Source organism: Strongylocentrotus purpuratus, unplaced genomic scaffold, assembly GCF_000002235.5.
Source record: "Strongylocentrotus purpuratus isolate Spur 01 unplaced genomic scaffold, Spur_5.0 spur5_scaffold_13, whole genome shotgun sequence".
Classification (NCBI taxonomy): Eukaryota; Metazoa; Echinodermata; class Echinoidea; order Camarodonta; family Strongylocentrotidae; genus Strongylocentrotus; species Strongylocentrotus purpuratus.
Window position 1 is genome coordinate 4388011 of NW_022145598.1, and position 22272 is coordinate 4410282.

The window sequence follows — 22272 nt, forward strand, 5'->3', positions numbered from 1 at the left end:
TCCCTTTTTTATCCTGATTTTCCTGATTCCCCCCTTATTTTCTCTATTCTTCCCTATTTTGCCCTATTTTTTTCTCCCAATTTTCTTACTCGAAAGCGGGGAATGTTGTTAGATGCCGTTTTTTCCCCGCGAATCGCCTTTTTTTTTTTTTACTCAAGGGGGGCGTGGTTGAGGGGAAAACAAAAAACCTATTTTTTTTTTAGTGCTCACTATCACCCCTGATAGCAACAAGAATAAGGGACTATGTATCGAGTATACTATGTTTATAAAGATTTATTGGGGGGGGGGGGGGAACAAGATTTACCAATAAAAAAGTAGCAAATTTTCCAACCGTATGGCAAGATTTAGTAAAAATTTGTTAATAGTACGTTAAATTGCCAAAAAAAAATGAGAATCATTGGATGGGAAAAATAACGCTATTTTGTTTTTATTTTGTTTCCTCCTTCCCATCTTCTTTCCCATTTGTTTCTACAGCAACGCACCCATGTTACGTCCTCAAACGGCGGTGCAACCAATAACTCGGTGAGTGTCAGATTCTGATTTGGAATTAAGGTGTCCAGTGTTTCAGGAGAACCATAAATGTACATGTAATGTAACTAATATCAACCATTGAGATGTACATATACATGGACATGTTAATTCCAACGCTTACATGTACAAACTTAAGATGCAAGTAGATACCACTGTCATAGGATTTATTTATCGGGCTAATTTGATCATCTTTCTTCTTCAAATTGGCAGCACTGGAACTTTTCTGTTAGTGTTACATTTTTCTAATAAAGTGTCACGTCTGAAAACAGTATACTTGATTATAAACTATATATATCAAGAACAAGTTGGAAAATTGATTCCCCATCAAAATCAGAATTTTTAATCTCTTAACATTTTGCTAACGTAAGTATTTTTTAAAGAGTTTTCCTTTTCGTAATTACTGGCATCAAATGCGATTTGGTCATGAAACAAAAATAATCATTATCATTAACATTATCATCATCATCGTAGTAATAATAATATCAATACTCAGTTTTTATATAGTGCTTCAAAACTTTGGAGATTATTACCCCGGCTTTAGCTGTGCTGCCACTACGGCGCTCTAGCATTTCAAAGAATTAATTCCTGCCCGGTACCCATTTGAGTGTGGCAAATGTAGATAATTGTCTTGCCAAAGGACATTATCACCATCATCTTCATTATCATCATCCTCATCCTTCTCTTTGTTTGACACCAATCGCTCTCTCTATCTATCTGTCTCTTCACCAGGCGTCCTCCAGAGATTCTGACTGGGAGCCATACAAGGTGTCGTCCCAGCGTCACCTTGAGTGGGTCAAGCATGCTACCCTCCTCATGGAAGACCGCAACTTCCCCAGAGATGCGACCGCCATGAAGGTAAGAAAATGCCCCTCTCTCTCCGACATCATGTCCTTTATTTTCTTCATACTCCATAACCGTTTTAACTATAGAATGCCAGATAGAGTTTTTTAAGGTTGATTTTATACATTCTACTTATACACAATTTGTATTTCTTCAGGTGATTGGTACACTTTTAAAGTTGTGTATATTCGCTTTGAGTGAACTGTGCGACAGTGGTACGCAATATGGTAGGCCCTGTTTAAAGACATATTGGGATAAGAAAATTCAGTAGTCAACAGGTAAAGATAAAGCATGGGAGGCAAAAAAAAAACACCATTTTACTGAAGAGATAAATGGCAAGTGGGGGTTGATGAATGAAATAATACAAAGCCCTATTATCTGTGATCTGTCCGTTATATACCAATCTGTAAGATGTACTCTGGGTTTTGACTGTTGAAATGGATATTAATGAACAACAAAAAAAAGATCTATTACGCATGAGAAAATAAACCTTTTACATTTCTGTTTATGTTTTTTATCACACCACTGACGGATGTACTATACATGATTGAGCACGTAGGAATTGCAACATGTGCTGCTCCAAGCGAGATTAGCTTTGATATTTTATGGCAATATAGTAACGATGAGGTTTTTGATGTTGTTCATCTTTGTAGAACTTGCGTCGTGATTTCCAACGGTTCCAGACTGATGAGGTCCCCACTAAGCTTCAGGAAAAGAACCGTCTCATCGCAGACTTCAGAGCTCAAGAGGTGAAATATAAACAAAGTTAAAAAAAAAAAAAATGATTACAACTAAACTGAAGTTCCATGCTCGTTGGACATAAGAAATAGTAATGATTTTAAAGGAAAAAGGTTTTAGGTGAATTTTTCACATTGGGTACATGTACAGTAGTTCATTGCAGCAAAGTAGTAATTTTGTGGTTCGATGTACAAACTCTTCCGTTTGCTCTGGCCCAGACAAAATGACCAACAAGACTTTTATACATTTTATTATTGTGCAGGATGAGATTTTCAACTGAGGATATGAAAAAACATGTCATCCTTACAGAGATACATGAATATTCATGATATCACAGATATTCATGATATCTTTGTATTGGTATACAACAAATGGAAGAATTTTCCATATTTATGTCACAGATGAATGTCCATTTTGGTAGTTTAAGATTCACATCCATGTTGATTTTGTGATCTTAATTTTCTGACATTTTTTCATTTATGTTAAATCATCCTGCCATTTTTATTCCTTTCTTTCTCTAGCGCTCAATGAAGGCAACAGGCCACTTCCGTCCCCCGGTCGGCCTGCAGCCCAATGACATTGAGGATGCATGGAGTCGTCTCTCGTTGGCCCAGCAACAGAGAGATAACAACCTGCAATCAGAGGTCCACAAGTAAGTTCAGATCTAAATACTAGTCTGGTTTAAGACTGGACCTTGATCTTTTGTGGAGCATTAACACAGACCTACTACAGTCCAATAAAAGGTCCACGAGTCAGTCTTGTTCTACACAGAGACCCTGTGCAAGTCTTGTTCTGAGTGTAAGATTACTTTTGGTCTTATGACCAATCTTGATCTTTCAAGACCAGTAGAGTCAATCCAAATACAAGAGTTGTATATTCTTTGCTCTTTCAATTAGACAAAAATTTTAAAAATATAATTATAATTTTGTTGCTTTTCAGGCAAGGAAACATGGATTCCCTCGTTGATCATGTGACCCGCCAGATCGTCCAAGTCTCCAGCGATCTGGAAACCATAGAAACGCGCATCCAGGAATCCGACGGAAAAGCAGACAAGATGACCGCTACCGATGTCCGTCTTCTGATCGACGACATCGAGAGTGCATCAAAGGTAGGAATACTGTTCTTTGCACTCTAACATTGTACTTGTAATGGTCATCGTAGAGATGGACTGAATGAGCATGGCTAAAGTGTAAGATGAAAAGGACCAGTAAAGTCAAACCTGTTGAATGTTTCTTGAGTTAGAAAGTACATGTCTTTTTTGAGGGAGAAACACATTGAAGGTGACTACTATAGACAGGTGGCCTTTGATAGAGATATGTTCACTTCATGAAGGACAGGTTTGACTATCTATTTAAAGCTCCTATACATATTTTCTTTTAACTAACTATAGTTTTGCCATGATGGAATTATTCTGTTCTAGAAATTGATTTATTGAATGTGTGTAATTTGTTTTAATTTATAGACCTGTGAGAACAACATTCGTATCTTGGACAAAGAGGTCCAACAACTGAGAGATGGTCAACATTCCATGGCTCTGTCCCTAGCCAAGAGGTAAGACGGTAGACGATGAACAAAAGAGAAGAGTGGGATGGAGGTGGAGAGCTGTATTAGAGAGACAGCGAGAGAGAGAGAGAGGGATTGATAGAAAGAGTGAACGATAGAGATAATTCGTACTGAGGTAGAGGAAATTATCACTCCCCAAGAGTGTCTATGAAATAAGGAGAGAAATGAGGGAGAGAAATAGATGGGAGAGAATAGAGAAGTAGAAGGAGAGGTGGGAAGAGATTAGAATTGAGGAAAATTAAAGAAATGAAATAGAGAGATCAGGTGAACTTCTGTGACATATACAACAAATTTACGATACAGAAATACCTTGTTGATATATACATGTATGTAAATTGTTGCAAATATGTAAAAAAAGGACATTATGATAGTACCATGTCTTATACATGTAGAGAGTGCGAGAGAATTTGCAATGCGAACACTTATTCCTCACCCATGATGACTATTCCATCCAACAGGGTTGATGATCTCCAGAACAAACTCATGGCGGTGCGCAACTACCAGATCGCCGGCAAGACCCAGAGCGTGACCACCCGCACCACCGTCAAAGGGGAACAGATTCGCGTGGAGCGTCGCGTGCAGCTGCACACCGAACGCAGAATCGTGGACCCCAAGATCTACGGCTTCCTCAGTGAATGTTCCAGCTGGGTGCAGAGTAAATCTGTAAGTTGCCTCTCTGGAATTCTTCTTGAATTTTGTATATTAATTTTATTTGTGTTTTTATCATTTTATTGACACAGGAGAGCCTCATTCTTGCATGTAGGACCCTGTTAAAAAATACATTTAAGCTCATTCTGTCATTTGTTGTAAAGAAATTTTTGGCTCGGTAGATAAAGATGGCATGTTCAATCTTGTACTTGAAAACAAGTCAGAAAAAATCTAGGGGGAACCAGCAGGATTTGGCCAGCCATCTACTGCTTGCCGGGCAGCGACTCTACCTTGTTCATTACCAACTAAATCAAAGATTCTGGCATACCTGTACCTGATGATTGTGTGATGTTGATAGCTTTTTTTTTAGCTTGGATCTGACTAAATATAAAGGAAAATTACACTTGCGATGTTATTTACAATCAATGTTTGATATTACGTGGTAACATACATGAATGGGCCTCCAGATGACAGCATACCTAAGACCTTTCCCTTATCCTTACAAATTCTAGTGGTATTTTTTTTTTTTTTTGGGGGGGGGGGGGGGGTTCTGTAAATTGAATTCCTTTGTATATCTCCAATAGTTAAAAGTGTATTGATAGTGAAGAAAGCAGGGCAATTATTCAAAATTTACATCACTGATAGGTTATGTCACTTCTCTTTCCACTTTCCAAGTGTTTTTCTAATATTTTAAACCATAGAAATATATTGAAAGAGTGAACCTAGTCACTTAATCAAACAACTTATTTCAAATTTACATTACCAATCACTTCTATCTCTGTATCATTCCAGGTGTCTATCCGTACTGCCCATTCTGGTCAAGACTTGAACTCTGTCCAGACGTCCCTAGCCCAGGCCAAGGCTGACCTTCAGGTTGTCAAAGAGTTTGGGGTCAACATTGAGCGCTGCAGATCTGTCCAGGTAAAATAAGTGATAAATGCAATGATTTATTTGGGTAGTTATCTTTTACAGTACCATTGAGACCATTTTGTTAAGATTCAGTCTGCATATTCTTTGTTTGCAATTACTGTAGTCAAACTATGAGCTTCAAATATTTCTTTTACAAAGGGACATCGCAATGTAATCGCAATGTAGGCTAATTAACAATTAGCCTACGCACTCGCATTAGATTAGGGCGCACATGGAACCTAAGTAGGAAGCCAAATTCCGTGTGAGCCCTATATGCAGGGTTTGAAGGTTATCCTTTATTTTCTTTGTACTCCGTAACTGTTTACCAATAGAATGCCGGGTAAAGTTTTATGATGTTTATTTTTTGTACATTCTACTTGTTATCATTAATGATTCAGTTATTGACAGGTTTATTTTTCATCTCTCATTTTACTTGAACAGAAAAATCTGACTGGAGAGGATTTGCAACGCTACGTAGAGCAAATGAACAAACTGGATGAGGAGTATAGACAACTGATGGTATGAAAAATTGCTTATTTGCCTAAGCTGTGAATGTAGCTGCTATCTGTAATAATTGCCTTGTGCAACAAACATTTAAAATCTGCCCTGATTTAGTTTTATTTAGACTAAATCTATGATTGGCGGTGGAGGTATAATTGGGAGTCCTCCTTGACTTTGCAATGCACTTTAGTCCATTACTTGTAATTATTAAGTGTCTATTCATTAAAATTTATCATTATTATAAAAAAATCCACATGATTTTGTTTTATCTAGGACCAATCTGTGAACCGTGTTGGTGACATGGAAGCCCTGCTAGACTTTGTTCAAGCCGCTACCAAGGAACTGATGTGGCTGGATGAGAAGGAGGAGATTGAAGAGTCGAGGGACTGGAGCGCCAAGAACATGGACATTTCTGAACTTGAAAAGTACCACAAGGTAAACTGACACAACCTTCTTCTTCTTCTGATTAAGTCTGCCTCCTTCAAATTGACTGAAGATTCTTGCAAACTATGCTTTTGAGTGTGTGAACCGCAATTTACGTCAATTTGAGTGCTATTTACATTAAATACAGTTTATTTATAAATATTTACAAGCTCGGGGGTCACAGTGCAGATCCGGTCGCGCGCGATTTGCAGTGAATCTTTTCCCCAGTTTCCTATACACGGCGAACTTTCCCTTCCGGGTAACAGTTGGCCGTGCATTTGGCCCTGCGTGCGTTAACTGTGAGAAAAAGGCCCCTCCAGAGCAGGGCCAAATGCGCGGCCAGTTTGGATTCGCATTTGGCCTTTTGCGCGTTTACAGTGCTAGGCCGGGCCGCGGCTCGGCCCACCTTTTTGGCTTACTGTAAACTGGGTCTTAGTCAATGTTTGATTGTCTTCCATGCTTCCAGGGCCTAGTCAAGGAATTAGAGATTGGTTTATTAGTATCCATTTACAAATTCCAAATTCTATTTCCTGTAATACATGGGACTCATTACAGTTCCTCAAGTATTGCAACTGTGAACAAGGTAGATAATATATAAGTCGCTATCTAAATAATTGTGTTAATCTATGTTTTCTATCAATGTTCATATTTAACAGAGCTTGATCAAAGAAGTTGAGATGCGTAAGCGTCAGTTTACAAGTGTCCAGCAGCGTGGAGAGAAGATGGTCATGGATAGACATCCCGCTACAGAGACAATCAGTGTAAGTCATTACAAACAACTCTTATTAGCTTGGGATCTAAACCCCTCTCCCCCCTAAAAGTTTGATAACTCAAGTTTGATGGATTATTTGTCTCTTGTCATGGCATAATCATTGCTATGTTGGGTGTCATTAGAAAATGGGTTTATTCCTCTTTAAAATGAAAGCCCAGCTTTTAGGATTTATGATTTGTGATATTTTTAATCTCTGGAATCTTCATTTTTCTTTCTTTAAGATGTTTGGTTCCCTGATTTCATGCCTAGATATCGTAATCTAATTAAACCTCAAATTTGCTTTTCCAAGTTAAACAAACAACAAAGTTCTTGTGTCAAAAAAGTATAAATTGCCAATCATTTTTCTTCTTGCATATGTGCAGGCTTACCTATCTACGATGCAGGGCCAATGGAACTGGCTTCAGCAGCTTCTTGTCTCCCTAGAAACCCATCTGAAATACGCCGCCGAGTACCACCAGGTGAGCCCCTCCCTCCCCCGCTTTACCCCCCTTCTACCACTCCCACCTACACCCTTTCAAACATGTATTACCTTTCCTTGCTCCCACTGCTCATACTTTCTTTTCAAACACTCCCATGTATAAGTTGTATATGTCTGTTTCTTTATTTTTTCTTGCACCCTTTATTACCTCTCATAATTGTCGCACTTTGTGCTCCTTCTTTGTTAATTCTTGCCGTGGTTACCTGTCATAATAGTACTCCTCTCACGAGATCCGTTTTGACCTATCTTTATGAATTCTCTTTGTGGTGTAATATGTGCTGTGTTTCTGTAAAATGTTTAAAAAAACGCTCTCATTTTGTATTATTTTCTCAGCTGTTCATGCTATTGTTCTTCCTATATACAAACACATACTTCCTTTTGCACCAAATACCACACTTTAGCTGCTACCCAAAATGTCTTTATGTTGTACAATATGTTTCACTACCCAATCCATGCACTTCAAAAGTTCAACAACTTGAATATTTATTTGATTCAGTCATATGTTGTTGGTTTTTCTTTTCTAACTTGTCTTTGATGTGACAGATTTTATTTTGTTCTAATAATTGAAGTGTTTTTTCCCCATGTTTGATCAGATTTTGTGGTCATATTTTGTCTTATTTGATTGCAATTGTTCCATGTATTAATTTTGCATTGATTGTTTTTATACTGTTTTTTTTCAAATGCATGGCCTTTTGTTTGCATGTACTTGTCCCCTTACAAGTGCATGTATTATAACATTTGAACATTTACACATGATCACCGCAATTTTGATGTAACAATCAGCATTATTGAAATCGTATCACATGCTCATGACATTGTCCGCAGCATCATTCAAAATTGATCATCATGTCAGCTCTTCATCATTTAAACATTTTACGATGGAGATTCAAAAGGGCAATAGGTCTTTCAATAACTTTTATTTGTGGACTTATGCCCTTCTTCATCCTGGTCGATTGCAGTTAGTAAGGTATAATTTATCATGTCATCATCATTCTCATTACCATGTAATACTTTTTACAAAATCATGAAATGAACAACAACAAAAACCACAACAACAACAACAACAATCACAAGAACAGAAATGTTCTCAAGACTTTCAAGATTCAATCACCTACAAATTCACAAATGATGTACATGTACCTCCATGTAAGGTTGTACTTGTATATATATTTATCTTAAGCGTGTTTGCATGTGTTTTGAGCTTTGTTGCATTTGCAGATGTGTATTTTGTTTTGCATGCTGCATGTAATAGTATGTGTTTTGGTTGGTGTCTTTTGATGGATTTGGTTTGATTTCGTTTGATATGAACTGTCTTGGTATGGAGATTTGTTGATTTTGTGATGGATGGAAAAAGAGGAAAAAACAAACAAATCATCCCCAAACTATTTGAAAATGGGCATCATATTCAAATATACAAAATCACCGCATAGACATTCAGCACTTCATATATGGAGAAAAAAAAATCATATGACATATCTCCATACATTGCATTTGAGTTAAAAATATAGGGGGAGAAAAAGATACCTTGGGGGAAATACAGAAAAAGTTTATACATATAAATTGCATACTTTACAATTTGGGGTAAAATGACCGAAGGGTTTTTTCCTGAAGGGTTTTTACTCCCGTTGCTGGTGAATTTTTCCTTCGTCCATCCTCCATCTTGCAACATCCCATTTCACACGTTCCCGTCTGCATGTGTTAGTTGCCACGGTGATCCTCATCCCTGCATGGTTTTAGTTGTTTATTTTGATTGGTAAGTTAGAGTGGTAGTGTACTTTCGGCTTTGTTAGGCCTCACCTTTAACGGTAACGATAAACTGAGTGCACATATAAATGTACCGATAACAATAATGATAAAAGTGGTCAGGCCCCACAGATTTTTGCAACAATAAAATTATTGGTTCTACCAATCAAAAACTATGGATAATGGATTTTATCGTTGAGGCTTGTCCTCTAGAGAATGCTCCCTGAGCGATCTCAACAAACAACAAGGTGATAGATTTGTTGAGGGTGGCTCATTAGCTTAAATTGTTGGGGTCTGACCTACAACGATTTCCAATTCATTTTCCGCGTGAACAACAGGAGACAGATTTGGGAACGTTTTATTGTTATACGTTTAGTTATCATTATCGTTATCGATATCGGTGAGGTCTTACCAGGCCTTTAATGTTTATGTAACCATATGACTTAAAGTTAAACTCTAACAGTATGTTAAAAATCAAAGAAATAAAAAAAAAACCTTGAAATTAAATGATCTGAAAATCACTTGTAGGGATACAAAAATTGTAAAGGCCATTTCCCTAATGTTATCAAATTTAATGAATAAACTTTTGTTAAGTGCCTCGTTAGAAATTAATTCATCCACCTGTCAGGAATAATTGTATCTAAATCGGCGGACAGTGAGTGCGGATTATATACATTAATTGTTGCTAGGTCCAATCAACATTATAGATTGCCTTACCTAACAACACTTGATGTATGCAATTTGCATTCTGACTATTGAACTAGAATTATTGGTAACAAGTGAATGGAATAATCTGAATGAGGCACTTCACAAATTGCATTAAATCTAATAGCGTTACCAAAATGGTCTTGTGCATTTGTACATACACCTCAGTCACTTCGCAGTATTGGACACTAATACTAATAGTAAGAAATTGTTTATTCATTCTATGATTGGTCCAGTAATGTAGTCACATGTACAGTGTACTTCTGTAGAGTATATAGACATGTTATTTCAACTTTTAGAGGATGTCTTTGAACAAACTTTGATTTTTCTCGTACTGTTGGAGCTAAACTTTATCAGCTCTTATATTAGTTTTTGAATATACTCCTTCACTCTTTAATCCCTTTGCTACATTTATATCATTTTATCTTCTCATGCAATCTAGTCTTTTATATATATTCATCATACTTTCATAACACTTTAGAGAAATAGCCCCATTCTCATTGGTCATTTGGATAATTAATTCATATGACATTTGTTTTAATGTATGTTATAAGCTACATAGATTTTAAAAGGAACATAGAAATAGTAGATTTCCATGAAAATGATGAATTGATTGCACTGAAACATCAAATCTGAAAGAAATGATGAGTTTATATAAAAGACAGGATTGTCAAGAATTAAAAAAAGATTTTGTCAAATGTGTTGCACTGGTGTAGTTTGAAGGCACTAACTTATGATTAATTTATTGTTTTAACTTTTAATACATTATTTTTAAACATATGCATGCATGCATGTGTGTTTGTTCTACAAATGCATGTAAAAAATAGATGGATTAATTACTCATATCATATATTCAAATATTATCTGACTAAAGTTTTTGAATGTAGACAAGTAGTGCTGTGATCAGATTTTAGCACAGAATTAGCTCAATAATTTGGGAATGAATTTACTGTATTTTTCTTCTCAATGCTCTAGGTTACAGATAATTGTAAATGTGAAGTAGTTAAATAGATATACATATTTACACACACATACATGTCTACGCACATCGTGTTTACAAGTGAACTCGGAATGTCATATTAATCACATCATTTTATTTTCATTAATATATTTCATAGCATGATAATGATGTTTTATAGTTCAGGGACAGTTGATTGAAACTTAAAAAAAAAAACATTTGTATCCCACATTTCATATTGACACCAATAGTATTAATAATCCATTATCAGTAATAAAAATCTAACAACAATCAATTAAGTATATTATTACAATTTTTAAAGTACAGGTCCTCACGCAATAAATCTAACAATATTGAAACATCATTATTTTCGTTTTCAAAATTAGAATTTAATTTTCTATTTTTGAAGGAAAGTTTACCAGAAATAATGAGTTAATTTGTAGTTGCTTTTTAGTTAGCAAGGGTAACTGTGCGTTCAAGATTCAGGTATTTTAATGTTAGCCTTTTGGAGATAAATCTCTCACATTCAATCTGAAATATGTAAAATATGCTTTCAAATTGCACATGCCCGTAGGTAGAATTGTGGGCGGTTATACAGAGAAATTGTCTTAGAATATATGGCTTACAATATAAATGACTGAAAATAAGACCGGTAGGCACATTTATCTTCCTACGCATTGTAGTATTCTTGTATGGAATTAATTGACAGACAGCTACATGGACACATGCTTGATACATGTTATGCTTTGTTGTGCTTAGATATGGTGCTATAGTTTTGAACATGCTTTGGGTTTGGTTAAGTTTTCATAGTCAAAAGGTGCAAGCATTTTAGGTAGGTCTACTCCTATTGAAAGTTATTAGAATTTGAACTGTGCACATTTGCAAAAATATGATTTTAGAGAACAAACCATCCTATAAGAATTGTTTTTTTAGAAAAGAACAAAATGTGTACATGTACATATATCGGTATATAGTTCTGCCATACCAATGTGCGTTTTACTTTATTCAAGTCAAGGGAAATGCATGAACAATAGGGCTTAAATTATTTGATTTTATAGAACAGACTACATCCATTCTGTTACTATTTCAACTTCTTTGCTGACTTCAGTTGTGGTTTGTGGATTGACACTCTTTTTCTTGCCTTGTAGTTCTTCCGAGACACTCGAGAGTGTGATCATTGGATGGGTAGACAGGCCGAGCTTCTCAATGTCAGATACGATCGCCAAGATATCAAATTGGAAGAGGCTGATAAGTTACTACTAGAGTTAAAGGTAAGGAAAAGACTTTTTAGATCATAAGTTTTGGACTGCATTCTTCTTTTTTCTTTCCAAAGGCTAAGAAGAACGGTTGTTAGTGTTGTCAATTTTTTACAATTCTTAGCTTAAAATATCATGTTGAGTTGTTTTTTCTTGTATACTGTCAGTGCCAACAGGCAAATTTGTTTGCTATTTATATGTAACTTCAAAATTGGTATTGTAGTCATTAATATTATCTTGGAGAACAGCGACTGTGATCCAGTACACTCACCTTGCTTCTCCCAAAAAATGTAGAGATTCCATCCAATTTCCCATATTCCATTCCCTGTTACAGTGTACATATATTATTTAAAAAAAAAATATATCATGACCTTTGCTTTAATGCCCCACTGCACTATTCATAGCTACTTGTGCCCTCTATATAGCTAATAATACCAAGTTGGTGACCATTGGTCCCCCATGATCTCCTTTTTCTTATGTTAATTGAGAGCTGATTTGATGAGATAACCACCTGTCAGTAACCATGCAGGGAGGTCTAATTCCTCCTGGTCAAACTAGTGCAGATAGGCTTTAATATGTATAAAACCAATACCTTTTCAATTCCACTATTAAAGAGGGTAACGTTGCAAGAACTAACTATTCTGTATTCATTTTGACTTTCCTTTCTAGGAGCTTGAGACACGCCTGTCTGAGTACAGGGTGATCGTACGAGACCTGGTAGGGAGGGGCGGGAAGATAGTACCTCTCAAGAAGAGAAGACAGAAGATACATTCCAGCATACCGGTGACTGCAGTGTGTGATTATGCAGGCATCGACGTGAGTAACATCATCATCATGGCAATCATTGATTTACCCATTATTCAGAAGTTTTGTTGTTGTTTGAAATATAATATATGGATGTGACGCTGCTTTGAGGACTATGCTGTAATTAATATTATTTGTTATCTCAAATAGGAAGCATTGTTTAGTTACTGTATACCGACAGTGTATGTCTCGAGATAAAAGATCAATACATTTTGTTTTGTTGGTTATTAGGGCATTGATAGAAATCATTTAAATCTTTGTTTCACATATGACATCTGAGATATTTGAATGGGCATATTCAATAACTTTTTTTTAAAATAGATATTCTTGTCAAAATCACATTAGAGAGTGCTATTCTCAGCCGTTAGTTTTCGATAGAAACCATGGTAGGATTTTAAACTTTAACAGACAGAGCTTGAGAAGACTTTAGGTTCCAACCCAATGGAAATGCACGTAAAAAATATTGAGTTATACTCTCGCCAAAAGGACACATTTGTGAGAAATTGAGATTTTTAAAAACTTTGTATTTCTGCCTGCCTTCAGATTCACATTCAGAAGGGAGAGAGGTGTACCCTGACTGATAATTCCCACCGTATGAAATGGAGAGTCGTGAACAGCCTTGGTCTAGAAGGCTTTGCTCCAGGAGTTTGCTTCCTCATTCCCCCACCGAACAATGAAGCTGTAGATCTAACAAATAAGTAAGCAACCTCACCTTCAATAAGGGATATAATTGTTTCTTTTATAAAAAAGATGCTTTCTTGAACTTTTATTTTTCAAAGAACTTTCTGTGTTGATTCAAAAGGTAGGCTTTACAGTGTGCATCACCTTTACCCTGTATAAATTCAAGTATTTTCATTTCAGGTATTGGGTCAATGTTCAATTTTATCCTCCTAACAATTATTACACAGTATTGCACCTTGTCAAGGTTGGTAATTTATAATCTCTTTTGATGCATTCCAAAACGTGTAAAATGTTATGCCATTTGAGCAAAATTCTAACAGAAATTTTAATTTCCCATTTTCATTGGCGTTTTAAGATTTTTATTGATCAATTGTAGAATGTACCACAATTAATTTTAACCATCTTGTACATAAAGTCATTGTAGTCATTAATGAGTCCATGAAACACATTTCATTTTAGATTGGAGGATCAGCTGAATAGGTTACTAGCGTTGTGTCGCTCCAAGCAAACCAAGCTGAGAACATGGATGAGCCAACAGCAGATCTCACAGGGTGTGGAGACAGTCAGACAGTGGACATTAGAACAGGTAGGTTGCAAACTGGGTTGGACTGAATACTGTAAACATGGTATACTGATTATTGAAAACTGAACACTGAACTCTGAATTCTGAAACTGGGCCAACCAGAAATTACTTGACCTAGATAGGGATGTCTCAATTTAAGTCATGATATTAATTTAACTCAGCTTGAAAAATTAACACCAACATGAACTTGAGGGAATGAGTTCCAGTATTAAACTTACCTGCAGGTAAGCCCGTTAGGACTTGAAGTACTCAATTACTTGATCTTATTTTTAACATTTTAGTATAAATGAACTGCATCAAAAAGTAAGTTTTTCTATTCTTTTTAACGTTTAGTTTGAAGGAATGGAGCCCACTCAACGTCAAGCAACCATTCAGAAGCTCAACCAAAGCAAGCAACAGCTGGAAGAAGTCGCAGCAGCTACCCCTCAGAGAGAAGTCATGTCGGTTCGACCAGAGGTCATCAGTCGACATCCCCAGGTTGAGGTTGACGCAGGGGTCAGGGGTCGTGAACCCGAGGTCATAGGTCGACAGGAGGTCACGGAGGACTTCTTGAATCAGGATCTTATCAGGGAGGTTGAGAGCTGTAACCAGCTCATTGATGAGATGTCAGCAAGGACTCAGAAAGGTAAAGATCTCCAGAAGATTGTTCAAATGTGATAAGATCCCTAAGACCTGTACATTCGCACCCTCCTTCTTTTTAAAAAATGATATAAATCATATAATTTTTATAGCTTATGACAAGCCCAATGAATTCTATAGTTAGATCCAGTGGGAAATTGTAGAACATGTAAGCAATATACTTATCTCAACTTTTTTCTTGTAACTAATGCCTGTCATAATAGTAATAATCTTTTCCAAGACAAATTTTCGGATGTATTTCCCACTGATTCATATATTTTTATCATTATAGAGCCTTTTACTTACACTTTATTTCATTTGTCACTGATTTAATGATATTCAGGTGCTACAACTGATGTAGAATCTGGGAGATTACTCGGTGACATTGATACCATGATGGCTAAACTAGAGAAAGAAGATTCTGCCATGAGTTCCAGAGACCAGGGCCCACTTCCAAGAACTGCTCCCCAAGCAGATACTACATTCCAAGAACATAAGGTATGTTGTATCTTCGGCTGTGAATTTAAGGACTTGACTGCCAATCATCCCTGTCTCTGAAGAATGATACCTATTATTAACCTTGAAACTACTGTAATGATCCATCTATTTTCCTCTTTTAATATGAACTTAATTACAAAAAAATTACAAACTGCACTGTATTTCTTAATTTTTGCCTTGAGAGATTCCTAATTTTTGTTGTGGAATGTTGACTTTTTTTCTGGATACTTGCTTGTTCAATACTACTAAATGTACAAGTGTTTGTGTAATTTAGGTATTTTGTTGTTGTTGTTGTTGCTGAGGGGTGGGGGTAATTTCCTTAGAGATGTAAACCAATCCTCAATTTTCAAGATGATAGTGGAAATTGGGATGAATGAAGTCGACAACTACAACTGAGAAAGAGAAAGAAGAGAAGGGATACATGAAGATGACATATTTAAGAAATAAAAGATTTTGAAGACCATCAAGAAGTTTACACAAGATAAGGAGAAAAATGGTAGAAAATATATAAGAAGAAAAAAGTAGGTGAAAGAAGCAAACAGTTAGGAATAGTCCTAACTGATTTGGCTGCTGAATGCTCTTATAGCCCATGCCTCACTTAAGCAATGGGATAGTACTGTTTCAAAAAGTATTTGTCACTTTACATACTCAACATGTCTATCGGAATAAAATACGTAATGAAACCTTGATCAACCCATAGAAATCCCATGCGGTACTGACCAGCGACCAACCAAAGTACGACAGTCTCATCCTTGCTTGTGATCAGCTCCTGGCTGGCAAGAAACCAAAGGAACTCAAAGATGTGAGGAAGAAGAAGGAGAAACTAGAAGAGGCCTGGGAAAAGACCATCTCACATTCATACACATCAACACAAAGGTAAGGCCGAGTTACTTCTTAGATCAAAGTTCAAGGGGAATCCATTCTGTCATGAATGTTGCTTAAATGTAAGAATGAGAGAGAATGATTAGTGAAAGTTTGAGAAAAGTCCTATAAAGAATGATATACATGTCGTCATGAAGTTTTTTTTAACTTGCAATCAACTGAACATTAACTGGCAACTCTGAGATTTAACTTTCAAGCACCTTCTTCATTTGTTCTGTTGTTCAAATTTCATATATTTTTCTTTTCTCCAAAGAAAATATCTAATTAAGCACCTGTACCTGTATCCCAGATTTTCATTTACATAACTATATGACACATGTTTCCACACACCTTCTCTATAAAATAGATCTATTCCTTCATCAACGACTAAGAAAATAAAATTTTTGTTGTCTTGGTTACCCCCTCAGAATGTCCCTCATGGCTGACCTTCTTCCAAACTTGACCCGGGTCGAAGAGTTCCTCACCAGCTGCGAAAATATCCTCAGAGGTCATGACCCCATGTCATGTGACCTAGACAGACATCAGGCCATCTCTGACCAACTGCAGGAATTACAACGAACACTGCCACCATTCCAACCCGTGGTTGATCAGTTGAACTCGGACCTGAAGCACGTCCGAGAGACCATGGAGGGCGCCGTCAGAATGGAAGCTGACCAGCTCCAGCAGAAGGTCCAGTCAGTCAATAACAGATGGGAGGAGGTCTGCTCCCAATCACACCAAAGGTAGGATAGAGGGATGGAAGGAAGGAAGGAAGGATAGATGGAGGGAAGGATAGATTAATGGGTGAATGGGTGGAATTGATAGATAGATGGATAGGTGGATGGACAGATGGAGAATACATGGATGGATGCACAGATGGATGGATGGATGGAGGGAGGTTTGGATGAATAGATTGGAAGATAGATAGATAGGTGGATGAAAGATCAATGGATGGAGAGAGAGAAAGAAAGATGGAGCTAGTTTTAAAGATAGGAAAGCAGTGGAAGTAAAATATAAAACCATAAATCAAAGACATATAAACCATAATCATTAAATAAATGCCCTTTGTTTTCTATCTGTTGACAGATTAGAAAAGCTTGACCAATCTGGCGACACCCTTCACCAGTTCAACGACCAGATGACCAGCGAGAGCAACTGGATCTCTGCGGCCGAGGTCACTCTCATGGAGTTCAGTCATGTAGCTCGGGACCAGCTCAACCTTCAACAGCAGTTCATTGCTGCTCGGGAGTTTAACCAGGAGGTTGCAATGCATGAACCCAGGATACTGAATGTGAACGAGGCCGGGGAGACGTTCATTACACAGGCAGAGGTTAGTCAATCAATCATTTGGTTACTTGTTTAATCAATCAGTCGATCAATCTATCAAGCAATCAATCAATCAATCAGTCAGTCAATCAATTAATTGGTCAGGCAGTCAGTCGGTCAATCAATCATTTGGTTACTCATTTGACCAATCAGTCAGTCAATCAATTGATCAATTAATAATTTGTCAATCAATCAGTCAGTCAATCAATTAATTGGTCAGGCAGTCAGTCGGTCAATCAATCATTTGGTTACTCATTTGACCAATCAGTCAGTCAATCAATTGATCAATTAATGATTTGTCAATCAATCAGTCAGTCAATCAATTAATTGGTCAGGCAGTCAATCGGTCAATCAATCATTTGGTTACTCATTTGACCAATCAGTCAGTCAATCAATTGATCAATTAATGATTTGTCAATCAATCAGTCAGTCAATCAATTAATTGGTCAGGCAGTCAATCGGTCAAGCAATCATTTGGTTACTCATTTGACCAATCAGTCAGTCAATCAATTGATCAATTAATCAATTAGTCAATCAGTCAGTCAATCAATCATTTGGTCAGTCAGGCAGTCAGTCGTTCAATCAATTGATCAATGAATGAAGTCATAAAAAAATGAACCAATCAATTGTTCAATTAATCAGTCAATCAATTAGTCTATCTATCAGTCAGTCCACATGACTATGAGGGTTGAGAGATACATTGTTTGATTATGAAGTTGAAAAAACTTGTAAACCTTACATCTGATAACTTTCTGATCACCTTCTAAGGCTTCGATATCTTAATTAACTTTGTTTGAATATTTTATTTTGAAAAGATTAGTACTTTTTTTGCTGCTTTATTTTAGTTGAAGTACAAGTATGTCAAAATTACAATAAGAAAAAAAATCTACACAAAATGTCATGATTTTCATTGTTTGCAATATCTTCTTTATTGAACAGTCCTATGATGCAGTACTTGAAAAATTCAGGGCCACGATGGAGAACCTTCATGGCCCTTCCCCTCCCAAACATGCCAGAATGCATCGAGGTGCGGAGGTAGCTCGCCAAGAGCTTGACGCCCTTAACAAACGATACAGGGAATTGGTGGCTACCGTCACGGAGAGAGTGGATAACATCAGTGCTGTCGGCAAGAGGGAGAATGTGAGTAGATATTATTTTCTTTTTCATTCTTCTTTCCATCATCGATTCCTCTTGCATTGTAACATCTGCATAGCTTCATGAAAAGTTGGGTCAAGGATTCCTGTATCGTCATTGGTAAAATCAATCGTAGATTCTTGATAATATATTTCACTAATACTGGGATGCCATCTGAATCAGTCACCAGTGGTGGATGCACAGGTGGATTCTCTCTTTTTATCCATTCATCCAGTTATCTAAATGTATAACAAATTAACAATCTTGTATGTGTAGAGTGGCGATTGAAATCAATCCGAACTGACTCAATTCTATTACAAATTTATATAAAACATGACCCTGAAATCTGTCCATGAAGAGGCAGTAATATTAGAAATGCAGTTCATTAATGATAATATACTGAAAATGGTCTCCAATTTTTAAATGAAATGTTGTTTTTCAATTTCATCAAGCAGTGTTGCCTTTACAATTGTAGATAATTTAGATATAGGTCAAGCTCATGATCTATGGTATTTTGCTTTCAAAGTGTGTGCCCATGCCTATATCATTGTAGTTGATGAAGCAGAAATTCATTAATCTAGGAAAAATAATCTACTAACCATTAAATGTGTGATGCAGGGATATATTAATTATTTCCAAAGCTAGTTTTTTTACAACATACATGAAATTCTTGCTATAAAGTGCCATTGCTATAATGATTGAGCAGACATTTGCTCAGAACTTCTTCTGTCATCCTTAAAGTTTTCTTAAAGTTGCATGAACTTGTAACTGTCATGAGCAGTACCATGAGGAGTTTAAAGTGATTATAATTTATATTTTGGAGCAAGTTACATGAATGCCTGATACTGACGCCGTTATAAGACATCTTTATTATGAAGTGACTCACTCTGTACTTTTAACAATGGTTAACTGTAATATAGACAAATCAGAAAGACACACAAGAAGAGTTCTTTTCTGCTATTCTAACATCACTTTAATGAAATACATTTACATGTCTTCCATACTTTCCTTGTATGAGGATTCTGTCATCTTTTGCACCATTTCTCAAAGACAATTAATCAAAATTGTCCCCTTCTGTTCAAAATCAATGCAAAACATCTACATCAATACAGACTTCCATCAAATTTTTGTGACATATTTTGTAGTGTACAAGAATGTTTGATGTATATGTACTGTATAGTACAAGTACACTTCATTGCTTGTGTTTGCCCTGTTTTATACATGTTAGTGTGTACATGTACATTTAAATGTACTTACATTTATTGTGAAACATATTCAGAGGTTCATACTTTAATACGTGTATGCAGTAATCTTGAAAGGGGACAAAAATGGGACACGTTTGTTAAAAGTTTTCTTGAATGACCCACAACTACATACATATTCACATACCACATACGGCCATTGCAGCAATCGGGCGATGGAAGAACTTCATTTAATTTAATTTAATTTTAATTAAGGAACTTTACATAACTATCTTGATCTAAGGAGACACGAACGAATGAATGAATCACCTTTGTAATTCACTGTTTACAAACACAATACATACATTAACTACAGGTTTATGCATGAACAGAGTATATATTACCTTTATATACATATATACATGCTATCCAAACCAAATGTGAAATCATTACATTGTTTCATGTTTGTGTGATGTTGTCTATTTTGCTGTTCTGTCTAATTTGTGAAATACAGTTATAACAGAAAATTATGAATAACAGATATATCATAACATGTACATTTGTGTAAAAAATGGTACTTTTAACAAGGAAAATTCTATATTACAAGCTCTATAAACATTTCTGTGCTAAGTCATCTATAGACCTTCTGCTTCCAAATCATGAAGGTGAGTTATGACCCTTTACATCTAACTTGTCATTTGATGCAACTTCATCATTGCTTTCACTGCCACTACCATTGCCACTACTACCACAACCGCTACCACTTTTGCCTTCATAGCCTTTTAATGCTTGTGTTACAACTACCTGTTTATAAATATTAATTTTTAGCCAGGCAACACAGTTTCCCTATTTATTTTTGCTTTTATTTGTTATTATTTCATTACCCTTTTCGCATCAGAAAAAGGCCATTGTAAGTTAATGCATGTAATTTTTTAAATCCTGTTTGCTATTAGTTTAATATTTTGGTGGAATGCTGTAATGTTGAGAGTACCGGTAAAACAAGTAGAAGAAGATTTAAAAATTAACAAATTTTGATGAGCATGCTAAATTCTGACTAAACTCCTCCAGATGTTATTCTAGGGAACAAGTTTGAGATGCATTATCGCACGAATGTATTGTACTTGCATGGGAAAAACTGAAAAGAAGACACTTCATTATTATGAGATGTTCATGGAAAGCATGTACCCTACTTTTAAATAATATTTGTTTTTCTGTCAAGATTCTCCAGAAAAGAGAGACGTAATTTGATTCTCTGGCATATTCAATAAAAGAAATTAGTCAATTTGTTGCTGAATTAACTAAATTCCACTGATAACAATAACATTCTGCACTACCCATTGTCAGTAATACAACACACATTCTTATATCATTATAGAGTGTTTAATTTACTAATACATGTAAATTATGATAACAATTACTAAGAAAGCAAACTATGCATGATGCATGTGAGACCAGTGCATGTTAATAAGACCGTAGGTGATAAGGATAATAATAGTAAACATGGATTGACATGTATCAAGTGCTTTTGGGCGCAGATGCGAAGCACTGAATACTGTATTACAACATCTATAGCTTAGCTTTCATGTTAATACACTCATGCATGCCAAGACTATTTTTTTCACCGAATACATAAACATTACTAGCTCATTGATGTTCTTTAAAGGGATATTAAAGAAATTAAATCAATAATGCAAGAAGACAGTATGTGAATTAATGAAAGCTGGTATTTGTTTTATTTATTTATTTTGTTTTTGGAGGGGGGGGGGGGGGGGGAATGACATATAACATGATGGTGATATGTGAAATAAGTAACATATCATGCATACTGACAGAGAAAGAAGTTTCAGACATACATGAACATGGATCTGCCATGCTTCTAATTTATACATTTTTTAAAATATGTAATTAGTTGCATGTATTGTGGTCTATATACATGTATACATGTACATGTGTATGTTTCTTTTTATATAGTCTGTTTACACTGTTCAATGTCAAACAAACACATCAAAGTACTATAGCATTTTGACAATACATTGAATGTACACTGTGTATTATCCTGTAGCAGTTCAGTGTTTCCTTAAAAAGATTTTTGTAGATTTTTGTTCAACATGCTATGAATTGCACATTATTATTGAGAAGAGCAAAAATTACAAAAATTTTCGCCCAGTAGTCCATTTCTACTGCAGTAAATTGTGCTGATCGTGTATACAAACAATTTAAATTTGAATAATCATTCAAATCTCTAAATCGGCAATGCAATGTACAATTGATTTCCTCTAGTCTTGTGTACAAATTGCCAACCTTTTGGTGTAATTTTGTAATTTTCATTCACTTTGGCTTGCACAAAATACATTTTTATTAAAAAAAACTCTATAGGAGTAGAAAATAAGAGAATAGGAGCCAATTTAAAAAAGAAATCTGATTTATTCAGAAAGTAAGAAAAATCCTGCTGTGTGTTACTTACTGTCTTTGGTCGATGTGAAATCACTCTCAGGTTAAACAAATATCATGTAGTCAGCTG

The 22272-nt window shown here is 35.8% G+C and overlaps 1 protein-coding gene across 1 annotated transcript in view; it reads left to right on the forward strand.

Moving 5' to 3' along the window:
- Nucleotides 1-22272, forward strand: part of LOC582631 — a 155724-nt gene that overhangs the window by 12934 nt on the left and 120518 nt on the right. The window contains exons 13-34 of the mRNA XM_030983831.1: nt 475-522; nt 1261-1386; nt 2025-2120; nt 2631-2761; nt 3049-3217; nt 3572-3660; nt 4131-4335; nt 5113-5241; nt 5671-5748; nt 6004-6165; nt 6810-6914; nt 7288-7383; nt 11958-12080; nt 12735-12881; nt 13413-13567; nt 14010-14136; nt 14467-14758; nt 15095-15249; nt 15950-16125; nt 16539-16853; nt 17197-17440; nt 18376-18576. Of these exons, the coding sequence (XP_030839691.1) occupies nt 475-522; nt 1261-1386; nt 2025-2120; nt 2631-2761; nt 3049-3217; nt 3572-3660; nt 4131-4335; nt 5113-5241; nt 5671-5748; nt 6004-6165; nt 6810-6914; nt 7288-7383; nt 11958-12080; nt 12735-12881; nt 13413-13567; nt 14010-14136; nt 14467-14758; nt 15095-15249; nt 15950-16125; nt 16539-16853; nt 17197-17440; nt 18376-18576 (3369 nt within the window). The remainder of the gene's footprint in view (nt 1-474; nt 523-1260; nt 1387-2024; nt 2121-2630; nt 2762-3048; nt 3218-3571; nt 3661-4130; nt 4336-5112; nt 5242-5670; nt 5749-6003; nt 6166-6809; nt 6915-7287; nt 7384-11957; nt 12081-12734; nt 12882-13412; nt 13568-14009; nt 14137-14466; nt 14759-15094; nt 15250-15949; nt 16126-16538; nt 16854-17196; nt 17441-18375; nt 18577-22272) is intronic.